This window comes from Giraffa tippelskirchi, chromosome 10, assembly GCF_054371585.1.
Source record: "Giraffa tippelskirchi isolate mGirTip1 chromosome 10, T2T-mGirTip1v1.2.pri, whole genome shotgun sequence".
Lineage (NCBI taxonomy): Eukaryota > Metazoa > Chordata > Mammalia > Artiodactyla > Giraffidae > Giraffa > Giraffa tippelskirchi.
The window spans coordinates 131,746,336-131,761,974 of NC_137284.1; the positions used below are offsets into that span (position 1 = coordinate 131,746,336).

Consider the following 15,639-nt stretch of genomic DNA (forward strand, 5'->3'; position numbering starts at 1 on the left):
CTGAGCGCCCTGTATCATGCATCGAACCTGGACTGGCAATTCGTTTCACATATGATAATTTACATGCTTCAGTGCCATTCTCCCATATCATCCCACCCTCGCCCTCTCCCATAGAGTCCATAATACTGTTCTATTTATCTGTGTCTCTTTTGATGTCTCGCATACTGGGTTATCTTTACCGATTAACTAAATACCATATATATGTGTTAGTATACTGTATTGGTGTTTTACTTTCTGGCTTACTCCACTCTGTATAATAAGCTCCAGTTTCATCCACCTCATTAGAACTGATTCTAGTATATTCTTTTTAATGGCTGAGTAATATTCCATTGTGTATAAGCACTTATGCTTGTATTTCTTAAAGCCTTGGTGAAGATCCTCTTAAAGATCCACCTTTAAGAAGTGTCTAAGAAAGCTGCACATAACACTGCAACAACTCATCTTCCTGAGGAATGTTTTCCAGTGAAGTTCAGGCATTTCAAGCTCACTGATATAGGCTACTTTTGAGTTTAGGCTCCAGGTAACATATCCAGCAATTCTTAGGGCTTCAGGCCAACATATTAAATCCTGAATTCTAGGCAAGAACTTCAGTTTGGCTTGATACAATCTGGTGTTTTACCCTTTTTAGTCTCATACCCTTACAAAGATTCTTGCATGTACTCCCCTGGCTCTAAGTAAGAATTGACATAATCCTGCAACTGTTTCGGTATACAGTACAGGCTAACTCACACCAGACCGTAGCTTTTTCTTCCTCACTAGTATACTTACCTTAGCAGGAAATCTCACCTAGGTGCACATCTAAGTGACAACTCTACACACCTTACAATCAGGTTCCAGACTTAATCCTTAGCCATCTCCCTCTTCTATATACAGGAGATAATTTCTTTAGAGTTTTCTCAAGGGCTTTCCAAATTTCTGTCTGGGTCTGTGTTGGATGTTCAAGATTTTCAATATATCCTTTTCTTTATGGATTCTCTCTAGTGTAAGAAAGACCATCTTATGACACAATCTTTGTCTTCAAACTAATTGCCTCAGCCATTTGATCACCTAAGCTTAGCTTCCATCTTCACATTCCATGCCTCCACTGGTGATGCACTGAGAAATCATGATGTTATTGCACTCCGCATATTCAGTTCAGCTCAGCCGTATCCAACTCTTTGCGACCCCATGGACTGCAGCATGCCAGGCCTCCCTGTCCATCACCAACTCCTGGAGTTTACTCAAACTCATGTCTATTGAGTCGGTGATGCCATCCAATCATCTCATCCTCTGTCATCCCCTTCTTCTCCCACCTTCAATCTTTCCCAGCATCAGGGTCTTTTCAAATGAGTTAATTCTTCACATCAGGTGGCCAAAGTAATGGAGTTTCATTGGAAACCTCAGTCCTTCCAGTGAATATTCAGGACTGATTTCCTTTAGGATGGACTGGTTGGATCTCCTTGCAGTCCAAGGGACTCTCAAGAGTCTTCTCCAACACCACAGTTCAAAAGCATCAATTCTTTGGTGCTTAGCTTTATAGTCCACATATTCTATATATTCTATATACTCCGCATATATTCTATATACTCCGCATATATTCTATATACTCTGCATATTACTAGTGTACCATTTCCCATATGGAGGGTACCTTCATGCTCCTCAAACCTGTGAGCAGCCCAAGCCTAGGATTACATTTTAAAATCCATTTGCTGGGATTACAACTGGTACCAATTACTGTTTTGTTCAGCGTCCAGAAGGAAACTGTTGGCAGACTCAAATTGGCTAATTTGAGAAGTACTTAGTAAAAGGACTATTTACATAGATTACATGGTTTAAGGAAATAAAAAAAGTGAAGCACCTTAACCTAGCTACAAAAGAACGTCATGACCCGTAAGCTGAAGAAGTAAAAAGAAGGAATGATCCCTAGAACTCAAAGCGAGTTGCAGAATAGGAGGGATGGCCATCCAACTAGAGCTGGGGTCTTGGGCTGATAAAAGAAGTCACTTGCCAACAACTGACCAAAAGCCAGGGGAATAAATATCCCAACCTCTTTCAGACCTATAACTCTATTTGCATATGACTGATATAGTGTTGCTAAATATCCTTAAATGTCATTTTATTGGGGATACATATCTGGCACACAGCTTGTAATTCATTCCTTTGATACCACATGAGAATAACTGTCCTTTACTAGAATTTTAACCCATTCAAATTGATGCATTGTGATATTTTTAATCTTGTTTTTCTCTCATGTATACCTCCTTCCTCTTAACCTAAAAGACAAACATACACAGAAAACCTCTTTATTTCACAACAGTTCTCCTGCTTGCTGCTGTTTCCTTGTCTCTCTAGAAATGTGGGGTTTATCGTTCCATTTTCATTCTGCTAAGAGTTGCCTTTAAATTTTTTAACTACATATTTGTATATCTTCTTTCCTACCTATTTATCCATTTGCTCATCTCCCCTTGAAAAGATCTGGAACACTTTTATCCCCCGGGATCTTCCTACAACAGAATTTAGTTAGAACACTCTGGGTATTTTTGTTGTTTTTTATTTTGTTTTTTTCAGTAGAGACTTTTTTTGAAAAATTATTTGTGTTCATTACATTGTTCCATAACCATTCAAGTGATGATCCTTTAGAAAGGATATTGAAATTGTAGTGCTCACTGCCATTTCTCATACAGACTATCATGCCCAGGTTATTCCTCCACAGTGTCAAGGTCAGCTGGAGTACAGAATGAGTCCACACAGATTGATGACATGCTTCCTGCGTAACAATGTCTTTCTGTTGTTTTCATCCAAAAAAAAAAAAATGCTTGAAAGTAAAACTCTCAGGTCATTTTTTTACACTCAAAATTCAAAATTCTTCAATAGAAGTGTTCCTCCTTTACCTTCTGGTATTTAGCATCAGGGAAGAGAAATCGAATGCTGTTGTTACTGACCTTGGGTGTGTGTGTGTGTGTGTGTGTGTGTGTGTGTGTGTGTGTGTGTGTGTGTGTGTGTGTGTGTGTGTGTGTGTGTGTGTGTGGTTTTTTCCCTCCAACTTCAATGTTTATAGAATTTCACCAAAATTTTTGAAATCCAGAAATGTCATGAAGTTGTATCTATGTGTGTCTCTATATTAATTTTCCCAGTTCTTGGTAGACACTTTATACAGCTAAGGATGTATGTCTTTTTAGCTAGGGAAATCAGTTTTAAATCTTTGTTAATTGTTTCTCCTTATATACTCCATTTTCAGTTCAGTACAGTCGCTCAGTCATGTCTGACTCTTTGCGACCCCATGAATTGCAGCACGCCAGGCCTCCCTGTCCATCACCAACTCCCGGAGTTTACCCAAACCCATGTCCATCGAGTCAGTGATGCCATCCAAGCAGCTTATCCTCTGTCGTCCCCTTCTTCTCCTGCCCTCAATCCTTCCCAGCATTAGGGTCTTTTCCAGTGAGTCAGCTCTTCACATGAGGTGGCCAAAGTATTGGCCACAAAAAAAATCTGTTAAACTTATAGTTTTGCTCATCTACCTCATTTCTTGGAATTTTCCTCTGAACTCCAGGGTACTATCTTATGCTAAATCACCCAATCTTCGTGTTAGTTTTAGCCTTCAAGTACTAGATCTGTTCTCCATTGCCATCAGTGTGTTGTTTTTGCGATTCAGCAATTGTTTATTTTATTGTATCTATTTATTTATTGTAACTATTTGTGTAATAGTAATTTTTCCTAGTATTTTTCTCAAAGGATGAAAAATGCTATTAAATGTCCTTAACATAGTTAAGAGATTTGTTAAATAAATATGTATTTTCACTCCTCAAAAGGATCTCTTTTTGATTTTTGAATCTTTGTATATATGGTGACTATCCTTTCTTTATCAGCTTGTTTTTGTGATATTGGGATATAATACTTTGTCCTGTTCTGTTGTTTAGACCTTTATCCATATAATACAGTCCTCCTAAAGGAGAAGGAAGGAAACCCCTCTGTGGTTTTTCATTTGTTAGCGGGCCAGGGGAGGCATGCTCATCAGTTATAAACTAGAGGAATGCAGATACTTTACTTAGAAGGCAAGGGAATTAAGTTCTTAGCTAGTTGCTTTCAGGTGTCTTGAGGCCAGGGTTCTGTAACAGCAGGCCACAACTGCACTTCCCTGCTGACTGCCCTCCAGCCTGACATCATCTCCCACCCCTTGTGCTGTGGATATTTGGATATTTGTATAAAAAGAGAGCTGTAGTTTCAGCGAGATGGAAAAGAACTTACCATAAAGACCTAACTTTATTAAGGAAAGTCTCTCTGCTGTTGAGCCTGTCTCGTTCACTCTTTGTGGTCATTTTCCTAGCCCTATGTTGAGGTGCTGCCCTTTTTCCTGTATGATCCATCAGCTCTGGTGCTCCCCCACCTCGGTTGTGCTCCACTAGTCTCCCATCATGTGAGCAGGTGCTGTGTAGTCAGATGCCTTCCTCCAGGGCAACAGAGGAATGCTGAGTCCCCTACTTGCCCTTCTCTGATTGTTTGCATATTGATTCTACCTCTAATATGATGCACATGAAATTTTAAATAAATTAATGTGGAAAAAGTAAAAATAAAATGTTCTCTTTAAAAATTTCAGCAACAAAATTATATTTAAATTTCACACTAACAATAAATCAATGGGGATATATTCTCCATACAACTTATGACAGTATAACAATTAAAATCAATAAAAGGATAAAATTCTACTTCTGTATTGTATGACCTCTGTATTACTGTATTAGCAGTGGACAAGAATTCTGATCACCAAACAAAGAGTCCTGGATCTTCTAAGGACCAGGCCTGTAGACTTCTAAAATCTTAGTTGTTGATTCTGACTGATGCTTCTTTCTGATTTCCTCTACTTCACCATCATCAAGTAAAAATGAAGCCAGTACCGGAATTTGAGAAAAATAGTTCTTAGCCAGGAAGTGTTTGTGTTTGATCTTGTGAATAAACAAGGGTTCATATTCCTGGAAAGAAAAAAAGTCAAATTGTAGTAAATGTCATCAATAATCTTGCCAAACAAAAACACTTTCATGCCTCAGTGCCTTTGCTTGTCAGTTCTTTCAGCTCAGGAAACTTTTTTTTTCCCTCACTTTGTCCATCATTTTACAGGGCTCAGCTTTTATGATACTTTAACCTGGAAGTCTTTCTAGATTTTCTCTCTGACCTGAGTTCAAACTAACCCCTCTTTCTTCCATACCTGCAAGCACTTTCATATATTTTTAAATGTAATAATTAATTCATTCTACCCTGGACTTCACTATCTACTTGCAAGTCTCTTCCATGAAAATAAAGAAGACTCCTTAAAGATTCAAACTGGGTCTTTTTCATAGATGTGTCTCTGGCCACCTTAGGTAAACAGTCAATCAATATTTTTATGTGAATGCTCTTGTCACCTTGGTTCTCTTTAAATCTATTTCAATACTGACACAATACCAACTTGAATTTTTTTCTAACATTAGTCCTTCCCCCTATATCTCCAGAGTTCAAAATAAAGATCACAATGTACAGCAGAAACTAATACAACATTGTAAAGCAATTATACTCCAATAATAAAATAAAAATTAAATAAACAATGGTACTGTGACAATGTAAATTTCTTTTTGGTCACCCTTTTTACTACCATAAATATGAATTTCTGCACTATTTCTCTTCTGTCTTCTAAACAGAAAATAATCTTCCTGCTTTTAACAAACTTTTGAGCCTTTCCATTTTTCTTTGTTATTAACCAATATTTACACTTTCTGTCTCTCCACAGCTGTAACAGCACTTTGAACTTTCTCTGTTAGGTAGCTTTGCCACATTACAGACAATCTATTTTCTAATAAAAGGGGCACACTGCGAGTTGCCAGCCCAATATTCATTCTCTCTTCCATTCATATTTAGAGGCCTGATTTTACACAGGGGCCTGATTTTGTATTTTGTGACATGCTCAGCTTTCTTAGACTTTATTTTAGCTAGAGTTGATCATATGACAAGTTTCTGGCATTCCTTGAGAGCTCAGTTGGTAAAGAATCTGCCTGCAATGCAGGAGACCTAGGTTGGATTCCTGGGTCAGGAAGATCCACTGTAGAAGGGATAGGCTACCCATTCTAGTATTCTTGGGCTTTCCCTTGTGGCTGAGCTGGTAAAGAATCTGTCAGCAATGTGGGAGACCTAGGTTCGATCCCTGGGTTGTGAAAATCCCCTGGAGAAGGGAAAAGCTACCCACTCCAGTATTCTGGCCTAGAGAATTCCATGGACTGTATAGTCCATGCAGTTGCAAAGAGTCAGACATGGCTGAGCGACTTTCACTTTCATGTATATGTGTGTGTATATATATACACACACATATGCACACATACATATATATGGCAGAAATATATATATGTGAATATATATACACACACATATGTATATGTGTATATTTTTAAAAAAGAAGTCACTGGATAAAGCTTACAGGGAAGCTCTTTGGAGTAGGAAGCCTCACCTGTCAAGTACCTTTAGGCTTTTGCTGTATCTAGGAGGTGGGTATAATGCAGGAGATGAAGTAGCTATCTGTCTCTAAGAGTACACATTCATTAGGATTAAAGCCAAAGTTTAAACATGGCTGTGGAAGAAGTTAGAGGGCCCGGATTTTTGAGAACATTGTAGAGCTACCATACAACCACACTGCTGTTGCCAAACTCTGGATTCCTGTTATATAAGAAAGTGAAAGTGAAAGTGAAGTCGCTCATTCGTGTCTGACTCTTTGCGACCCCATGGACTGTAGCCTACCAGACGCCTCAGTCCATGGAATTTTCCAGGCAAGAGTACTGCACTGGGTTGCCATTCCCTTCTCCAGGGGATCTTCCCAACCCAGGGATGGAACCCGGGTCTGCTGCACTGCAGGCAGATGCTTTACCGTCTGAGCCACCAGGGAATATATATATATATATATATATATATATATATATATATATATATATAAGAAAAGCAGCCCCATATTTGGTTAATTTGTTAAATTAACTTGCTTGCAAATTACTTAATTTGTTATTTACAGCTAAGTTCAAATGCAACTGAAATGATCAAGAATTGTGTCCATTAGATTTCCCTGCTTTTCCCCAAGCACTTATCACAGTAACCCTCAGATTCAAAAGCAAATTCTGGTTGAATTAACAAACACCATCTATTCTCTTTATTAATATTATCTGCCTCTTCTTTTCAACCAAATCACAAATACTACCTGTACCTCCTCCTAAAATTTGTTTTCTGAATGGTCAGATATCTCCTTACTAAAGATTCTTCCACAGTGTCAAGTCAAGGTAAAGAAAGCCCTGGAGAAAAGGAGCTAGAGGACATGGCATCCTTACAGAAAACATTACGTAGAAGTATCCTGGGCTTATTTTAAGGTTTCCTCTCTAGGGTATATATACATATATATAAATATATATATATACAATGGAATAATACTCAATTAAAAAAGAAAGAAAAGCTACCATTAGCAACACAGATGGACCTAGAAAGTATTAGAATTAGGGAAATAAGTCAGAAAGAGAAAAACAAATACTTTATATTATCACTTATATGTGCAATCTAAAAAATAAAGCAAATATACATAACAAAACAGAAACAAGTCATAGATACAGAGAACAAACTAGTGATTACCAGTGGGAAAAAGGAAGGTGTGGGGGCAAGATAGGATTAAGAGACACAAACTACTGTGTATAAATAGATAAGCAACAGAATATATTGTACAGCATAGGTAAATATAGCCATTGTTTTACAAAGACTTTAAATAGAATATAATCATAAAAATATTGAAACATGTTTTACACTTGAAACTAACTATAATGTTATAAATAAACTATACTTTAATAAAAAAAAATTCTTCTCTATAGACAAATTCACCCAGGGAGTTCACTGGCATTCCAATGGTTATCCAATTACCTGTGCCAATGCAGGGGGCACAGGTTCAATCCCTGGTCAGGAAACTAAGATTTCACATGCTGCACAGTGTGGCAAAAAAAACAAAACAAAACAAAACCCCTCATCTAACCTCCTCCCAACACTTCTAAGCCCATATTTCATTCAAGGAATACTGACACATTTCTGTTATATTAATATTAATACAACATTAAATAATACATGTAGAAAACTTTATAGATTTTCAAAGTGCATAAACAAAGCCAAATCAATCATTAAAGATGAGAATACCACATTATGTTACATACAATAAAAGGAACAATAAGTAACTCTTAAAGAATAATGTAATATGGAAAAATATCCAATACTCATTATCCCCATGTTATATATGAGAAAACTGGGGTGTTGAGACAGTAACAAACTTGCCAAACTTCTTGCAATTCATAAGTGATAGAGTCAGAATTCAAAACTAAGGCTACTCTTACCCTCTGTGGTTTGCCTGGTGGCTTAGACAGTAAAGAGTCCACCTGCAATGAGGGAGACCTGGGTTCGATCCCTGGGTTGGGAAAATCCCCTGGAGGAGGAAATGGCAATCCACTCCAGTATTCTTGCCTGGAGAATCCCAGGGACAGAGGAGCCTGGTAGGCTACAGTCCATGGGGTCACAGAGTCAAACTCGACTGAACGATTAAGCATAGCACTCTAATCCTCTATATCAGTTCCATGTTTTTAGCTAACTTTTATAAAATTTTACAAAGCAAAGAAGGCAGGTCCTAATATCCTGTGGATCCTTAGTGACAGATGGGGAAATACTGGGTCAGGTCTCCTGACTTTAAATCCACCATTTTCCTACTTTGGCCAATGTACACACTGTGAGAAACTGATCTGCCTCATATACAGTTCAGAGAACAGAAGCCTTTTTCCATGCTTTTCCTACAAGTTGTGTCATGACTGTAGGAGTCAAGATTATTTTAACTTTTAAATATTTTTTTTCTCAGTTCAGTTCAGTTCAGTCACTCAGTCGCGTCTGACTCTTTGCGACCCCATGAACCGCAGCACGCCAGGCCTCCCTGTCCATCACCGACTCCCTGAGTCCAGAAAACTAAGATCATGGCATCTGGTCCCATCACTTCATGGCAGATAGATAGTGGAAACAGAGGCTGACTTTATTTTTCTGGGCTCCAAAAATCACTACAGATGGTGACTGCAGCCATGAAATTTTTTTTCTCAATGAGATAGCAAACGTGTGTTAAGTCGCTTCAGTAGTGTCCGGCTATTTGTGACCCTATGGACTGTAGCCCATCAGGCTCTGTCCGTGAGATTCTCCAGGCAGGAATACTGGAGTGGGTTGCCATTTTCTCCTGCAGAAGATTTTCCCAACCCAGGCATTAAACCTGCCTCTCCTATGTATCCTGGACTGGCAGGAGGGTTCTTTACCACTAGTGCCCCCTGGGAAGCCCTTTGATAGCAAATAGCTCTGTGTATTTAGGAAATTCTGGAAATGCTTTACTTTGCCACAAGACATAAACTGTTCTTTAACTAGGATGAATATTAATACTTAAAAGATTACACCAGCCCAAAACCATAAAATGGCAATTTATTTTAGTTTGTCTGAAATAACAATTAAAGTCATTTCTTTATTTACACTAGGCTTACTTAGTGTAAATGGAGCTCTATTTACAGAAATCCAATAAGATCCTGAAATTAGAAGTGCATGTGAATAAAACATTTAATTTGATACTGCAGTAAGTTGATTAAATACACAAAGGGAGTTTGCGCATTAATTGAAGAAGCAGTGGAATATCACCTTTGGGAATGAACTTCAATTCCACTATGGTCCCTATATGAAATGATTCTGCTAGTATTGGCTAGGCTTCCAGTGATTAAATATTTATGGGGCAGCTTAGTTCACTAAATATAATATTTAACACGTATTCAGTTTGTTACCCTTTCCTCCAGTCCCTAGGGTGAAATTTTTCTTATCCTGGCATCTATTGGAAAATTATTCAAAAAAGCAAACAATTTAATTACTTCCTCCTCTTTACACCTTCCTCCTCCCCAATAAAAACACATACAGGGAAGAGCACGATTCAAAATGACTATTATGTTTGAAGTCATTTCTTTATTTTCCCTTAGCTGACATCTTGCATCGAATAAGTACAGCAATTTAATCAGTGGGAAGCAGAGATTCAGTATCAGCTGTTGGGATCATAGGTTTACTTAGTGCAAACGGAGCTTTCTGAGAACTCATCAGGGTCCCCTCAATTCTGTTCATCAAAATGTTTTACAGATTGCATCTTGTAAGTTACTGAAATTAAATGGTGTTTAGTTTTTATAGCACTTTCCCCACTCATAACTAGTTGGAAGCAAATGAAAAATTAAGCCTCAGAACTACACCCCATCGGTAGGATTGCCATTTAGGACACAAAATTATGAACAGAATTTATTTGAGAAGTTACTGTGCTTTTAGGCATACCTGTGAAAAATAATCAAAGGACAGACTCTAGGTTCCATAATACCTATCTGGTGATAGTATTCATTTATTCATTCAACAAATACATGTTAATTATCTACTCTGTGACACTGTTGTAAGTATTAGAGATATAGACACAAAAAAACTAAACAATATCCCTGGCTCTTGTGAAATTTACTGTGGTTTAATGTGCTTGAACTTGCTATTATTAGGAGGGAGTGGTTTCATGTTAGGTACTTGTAAGACTTTCAGATGTCTTATCTTTATCGCTTCAGTTCAGTTCAGTCGCTCAGTCGTGTCCAACTCTTTGCGACCCCATGAATCGCAGCACGCCAGGCCTCCCCATCCATCACCAACTCCCGGAGTTTACCCAAACCCATGTCCATCGAGTCATTGATGCCATCCAGCCATCTCATCCTCTGTCGTCCCCTTCTCCTCCTGCTCCTAATCCTTCCCAGCATTAGGGTCTTTTCCAGTGAGTCAATTCTTCACATGAGGTGGCCAAAGTATTGGAGTTTCAGCTTCAACATCAGTCCTTCCAATGAACAACCAGGACTGATCTCCTTTAGGATGGACTGGTTGGACCTCCTTGCAGTCCAAGGGACTCTCAAGAGTCTTCTTCAACACCACAGTTCAAAAGCATCAATTCTGCAGCACTCAGCTTTCTTCCCTGTCCAACTCTCACATCCATACATGACCACTGGAAAAACCATAGCCTTGACTGGACGTACCTTTGTTGGCAAACTAATGTCTCTGCTTTTAAATATGCTATCTAGGTTGGTCATAACCTTCCTTCCAAGGAGTAAGTGTCTTTTAATTTCAGGGCTGCAATCACCATCAGCAGTGATTTTGGAGCCCAAAAAAATGAAGTCTGACACTGTTTCCACTGTTTCCCCATCTATTTCCCATGAAATGATGGGATCAGATGCCATGATCTTCGTTTTCTGAACGTTGAGCTTTAAGCCAACTTTTTCATTCTCCTCTTTCACTTTCATCAAGAGCCTCTTTTTAGTTCTTCTTCACTTTCTGCCATAAGGGTGGTGTCATCTGCATATCTGAGGTTATTGATATTTCTCCTGGAAATCTTGATTCCAGCTGTGTTTCTTCCAGCCCAGCGTTTCTCATGATGTACTCTGCATAGAAGTTAAATAAACAGGGTGACAATATACAGCCTTGACATACTCCTTTTCCTATTTGGAACCAGTCTGTTGTTCCATGTCCAGTAATAACTGTTGCTTCCTGACCTGCATACAGGTTTCTCAAGAGACAGGTCAGATGGTCTGGTATTCCCATCTCTTCCAGAATTTTCCACAGTTTATTGTGATCCACACAGTCAAAGGCTTTGGCATAGTCAATAAAGCAGAAATAGATGTTTTTCTGGAACTCTCTTGCTTTTTCGATGATCCAGCGGATATTGGCAATTTGATCTCTGGTTCCTCTGCCTTTTCTAAAACCAGCTTGAATATCTGGAAGTTCACGGTTCACGTATTGCTGAAGCCTGGCTTGGAGAATTTTAAGCATTACTTTACTAGCGTGTGAGATGAGTGCAATTGTGCAGTAGTTTGAGCATTCTTTGGCATTGCCTTTCTTTGGGATTGGAATGAAAACTGACCTTTTCCAGTCCTGTGGCCACTGCTGAGTCTTCCAGATTTGCTGGCATATTGAGTGCAGCCCTTTCACAGCATCGTCTTTTAGGATTTGAAATAGCTCAACTGGAATTCCATCACCTCCTCTAGCTTTGTTCATAGTGATGCTTTCTAAGGCCCACTTGGCTTCACATTCCAGGATGTCTGGCTCTAGGTGAGTGATCACACCATCGTGATTATCTGGGTCATGAAGATCTTTTTTGTACAGTTCTTCTGTGTATTCTTGCCACCTCTTCTTTATCTCTTATGTGCCTTCAGTTCAGTTCAGTTCAGTCGCTGAGTTGTGTCCGACTCTTTGTGACCCCATGAATCGCAGCATGCCAGGTCTCCCTGTCCATCACCAACTCCCGGAGTTTACCCAAACCCATGTCCATTGAGTCGGTGATGTCATCCAACCATCTCATCATCTACTGATCTCCAGTAGCATATTGGGCACCTACCGACCTGGGGAGTTCATCTTTCAGTGTCCTATCTTTTTGCCTTTTCATACTGTTCATGGGGTTCTCAAGGCAAGAATATTGAAGTGGTTTGCCATGCCCTTCTCCAGTGGACCACATTCTGTCAGACCTCTCTACCATGACCCATCCATCTTGGGTGGCCCCACGCAGCATGGCTTAGTTTCATTGAGATAGACAAGGCTGTGGTCCGTGTGATCAGATTAGCTAGTTTTCTGTGATTATAGTTTCATTGTGTCTGCCCTCTGATGTCTTAACCTCCTTTAAATTTCAGTCTCTGTCATACATACCATCCAGGTATTTGTTACTGTTATCCATGGGTTCTCTGTTGCTTAATCCAATGGAACTAATCAAGTTATGCATGGAATGTAGTAAAAGGCAGTCAAGTGAAAGTTGTTCAGTCATGTCCAACTCTTTGCGACCCCATGGACTATATAGTCTATGAAATTCTCCAGGCCAGAATACTAGAGTGGGTAACCTTTCCTTCTCCAGGGGATCTTCCCAACCCAGGGATCAAACCCAGATCTCCCGCATTGTGGGTGGATTCTTTACCAGCTAAGCTATCAGCAGTCAAGTTACTGCTAATAATTCCAGTGCTACCAGGGAAGCACAAACAGATTGACTTTCTTACCTCTTCAACACTCTTTAGCTTGAGATGAATAGCAGCTTCATCTTTGGTGAGAAGAATGCAGTTCCAGGGAGACCATTCCACAGACTTATCCCATCTGACCATGACCAGATCATTGAGATCCTTCCAAGCACTGAGCACAGACTGGGATGCCCAGATGTTCTCTGTCAGGTACTGAATATCTTGTAGCTGCATGTCAAAACATATTTTTAAAATAATGTTTTATTCTAAACCTAAAATTTCCTTAACATTATTATATTCCTTGAGAAAACAAATTGAGTGTATTTTTTAAAGGGAAACATTATTCATGAGGTGGTGGTGGTTTAGTCACTAAACTGTGTCTAACTCTTGGGACCCCATGGACTTAGCCTGCCAGGTTCCTCTGTCCACTGAAATTTTCAGGCAACAGTACTGGAGGGGGTCACCATTTCCTTCTCCAGGGGATCTTCCTGATCCAGAGATCAAACCCAGGTCTGCTGCACTGCAGGAGATCTTCTGCATTGTAGGCAGATTATTTACCAACTGAGCCACCATGGAAGCCTTTCAGTGCCCGTGTGTGTGCTGTGCTTAGTGGCTCAGTTGTATCTGACTCTTTGTGACCTCATGGACTGTACAGTCTATGAAATTCTCCAGGCCAGAATACTGGAGTGGGTTGCCATGCCCTCCTCCAGGGGATCTTCCCAACCCAGGGATGGAACCCAGGCCTCCCCCATTGCAGGCGGATTCTTTACCAGCTGAGTCACCAGGGAAGCCCAAGAATACTAGAGTGGGTAGCCTATCCTTTCTCCAGGGAATCTTCCCAACCAGAGAATCGAACCTGCAATGCAGGTGGATTCTTTACCACTGAGCTACCAGGGAAGCCCAATCTCTGCTCACCCTGCCCAAACTGTTACCAGTCTCACAGTCATGACTGCATCCAGAGAAAGCAGTGTGTATTTCTTCCAACATGCTAATTTTACCTTACATTTATATGGTATTAAGTACTTTCTAAACTTCATTAGTAACTTCCAGCTTATCCTCAGGGTTACTTGCAGATCATTTTATTCCCATTTTAGAAATTAGGAAATTAAGATGTGAAAAAGAATAAGCAATTCATTTAGTGTTATTAAAAACTTCATTGTTTTAGTGAAAAAAAAAAGAGGGAAAGGGAGGAAATGAAATAACTGCTTATAAACTTTTTAAAAATTTAAACCATATTAGCTACAGCTCTTGAAATGACTTTTTATCACAAGGACTGCATGTATAAACTTAGGCCTGCCAGAGGGACAAGCTTCAGAAAGAATAAACACAGGAAGAAGAACCATTATTTTAAAAGGCTTGGATGGGAAAGCAGAAATCTTTTCTGTAAAATCAATGAACAGGTTTCATCCATGATTGGCAACATTCACTCATCATACCTGTATAAGGAAAGCAATTTCAGGTTCATCTTCATAATCAGCTTCTGAACAGTAGAGCCGTTGAAGTAAACATTTGTACTTCAAATATGATTCTCGTTTTCGACTCTCATTGTCAAGCTTAATGCATTGATGACATTGGTAAACGCGGTGCGAGGTGGATGATACAGGAAACTCTGCAGAAGGCAAATAAAGCCGGCAACTGTTGCAAAAGTAAATTTTCTTATAGAACTTCAATGGGTCCTGAGGGACCTAAACAATTAAAAAAAAGAAAGAAAGAAAAGTTTAATAGCCAGGCCAAATGTTAAGGGCTAATTTATCTTAGAATGAGATAAACAGTTGGTTAATTTTAAAGTTATATTTTCCCTAACTTCCTACTCTATGCAAAATTTAAATTTCAAGTAGTATTCATTCACTCTGTCAAAATGTTAAAAATGTATTGTTCATCAACTTTTAGATACATGTGGTAAAATCACCTAGAAAATTAACTGGCTCAAAAAAATGAGTAGGTAGAGGCTTTGAGTTGCAATAGTAAGAAAACCTTCCAAAAAGAAGGGGAAAAAAGTCCTTTGACACTTATTTTTAAGAATAATTTAGATTTTTGATGCTATTCTGTATTAATTTTTCTTACAGGCAATAGATAAATTCATATATAAATAAAAGCCCACTAAAACAAGTGTTTGCATTTCATTCCAATTTCACACTAAATTTGGGTTGGCTCATTCATCAGTGTTCAAACTTTGAAACTCTGCACTATATAGTTGTTCTATTTCTAATTTTTTGAGGAACCTCCATAATGGTGGTACAAATTTACATTTCCACTAACAGTACACAAGGATTCCTTTTTTCGACATCCTTGCCAATACTTGTTATCTTCTGTTATTTTAATAATAGACATTTTAACATTGAGGGAGTGATATTTCATTGTGGTTTTGATTTGCATTTCTCTGATGATTAGTGATAATGAGTGACAATTTTTCATATACATGTTAACTATTTGCATGTCTTCTTCAGGAAAATGTTTATTCAGGTCCTTTGGCCATTTTTAAATTGGATTAAAATTATTTTGCTATTGAGTTGTAAGAGTTGTTTTAGATACATCTAAATACATCTGATACATTAATTAAAAGTACTCTTACTCAAAGATGCTATCATCTGAGTCTTCTTTTTTCTGGTGGAAG

At 38.7% G+C, this 15,639-nt stretch overlaps 1 protein-coding gene across 14 annotated transcripts in view; it reads right to left on the reverse strand.

Moving 5' to 3' along the window:
- Positions 1-15,639, reverse strand: part of IQUB (IQ motif and ubiquitin domain containing) — a 280,882-nt gene that overhangs the window by 202,799 nt on the left and 62,444 nt on the right. For 10 of the 14 annotated variants that reach the window (XR_014066711.1, XR_014066706.1, XR_014066708.1 and 7 more), the window contains exons 11-12: positions 14,462-14,710; positions 13,068-13,253 (exon numbers count right to left, since the gene is read on the reverse strand). Coding sequence is in view for 5 of the 14 variants with exons in the window: in XM_081534096.1 (XP_081390222.1) it covers positions 13,068-13,253; positions 14,462-14,710 (435 nt within the window). In the remaining 9 variants the exon portion in view is untranslated. Of the gene's footprint in view, positions 1-4,567; positions 4,947-13,067; positions 13,254-14,461; positions 14,711-15,639 lie in introns of those variants that run through there. The other 4 variants (XM_081534092.1, XM_081534094.1, XM_081534093.1 and 1 more) reach the window with 1 other exon arrangement.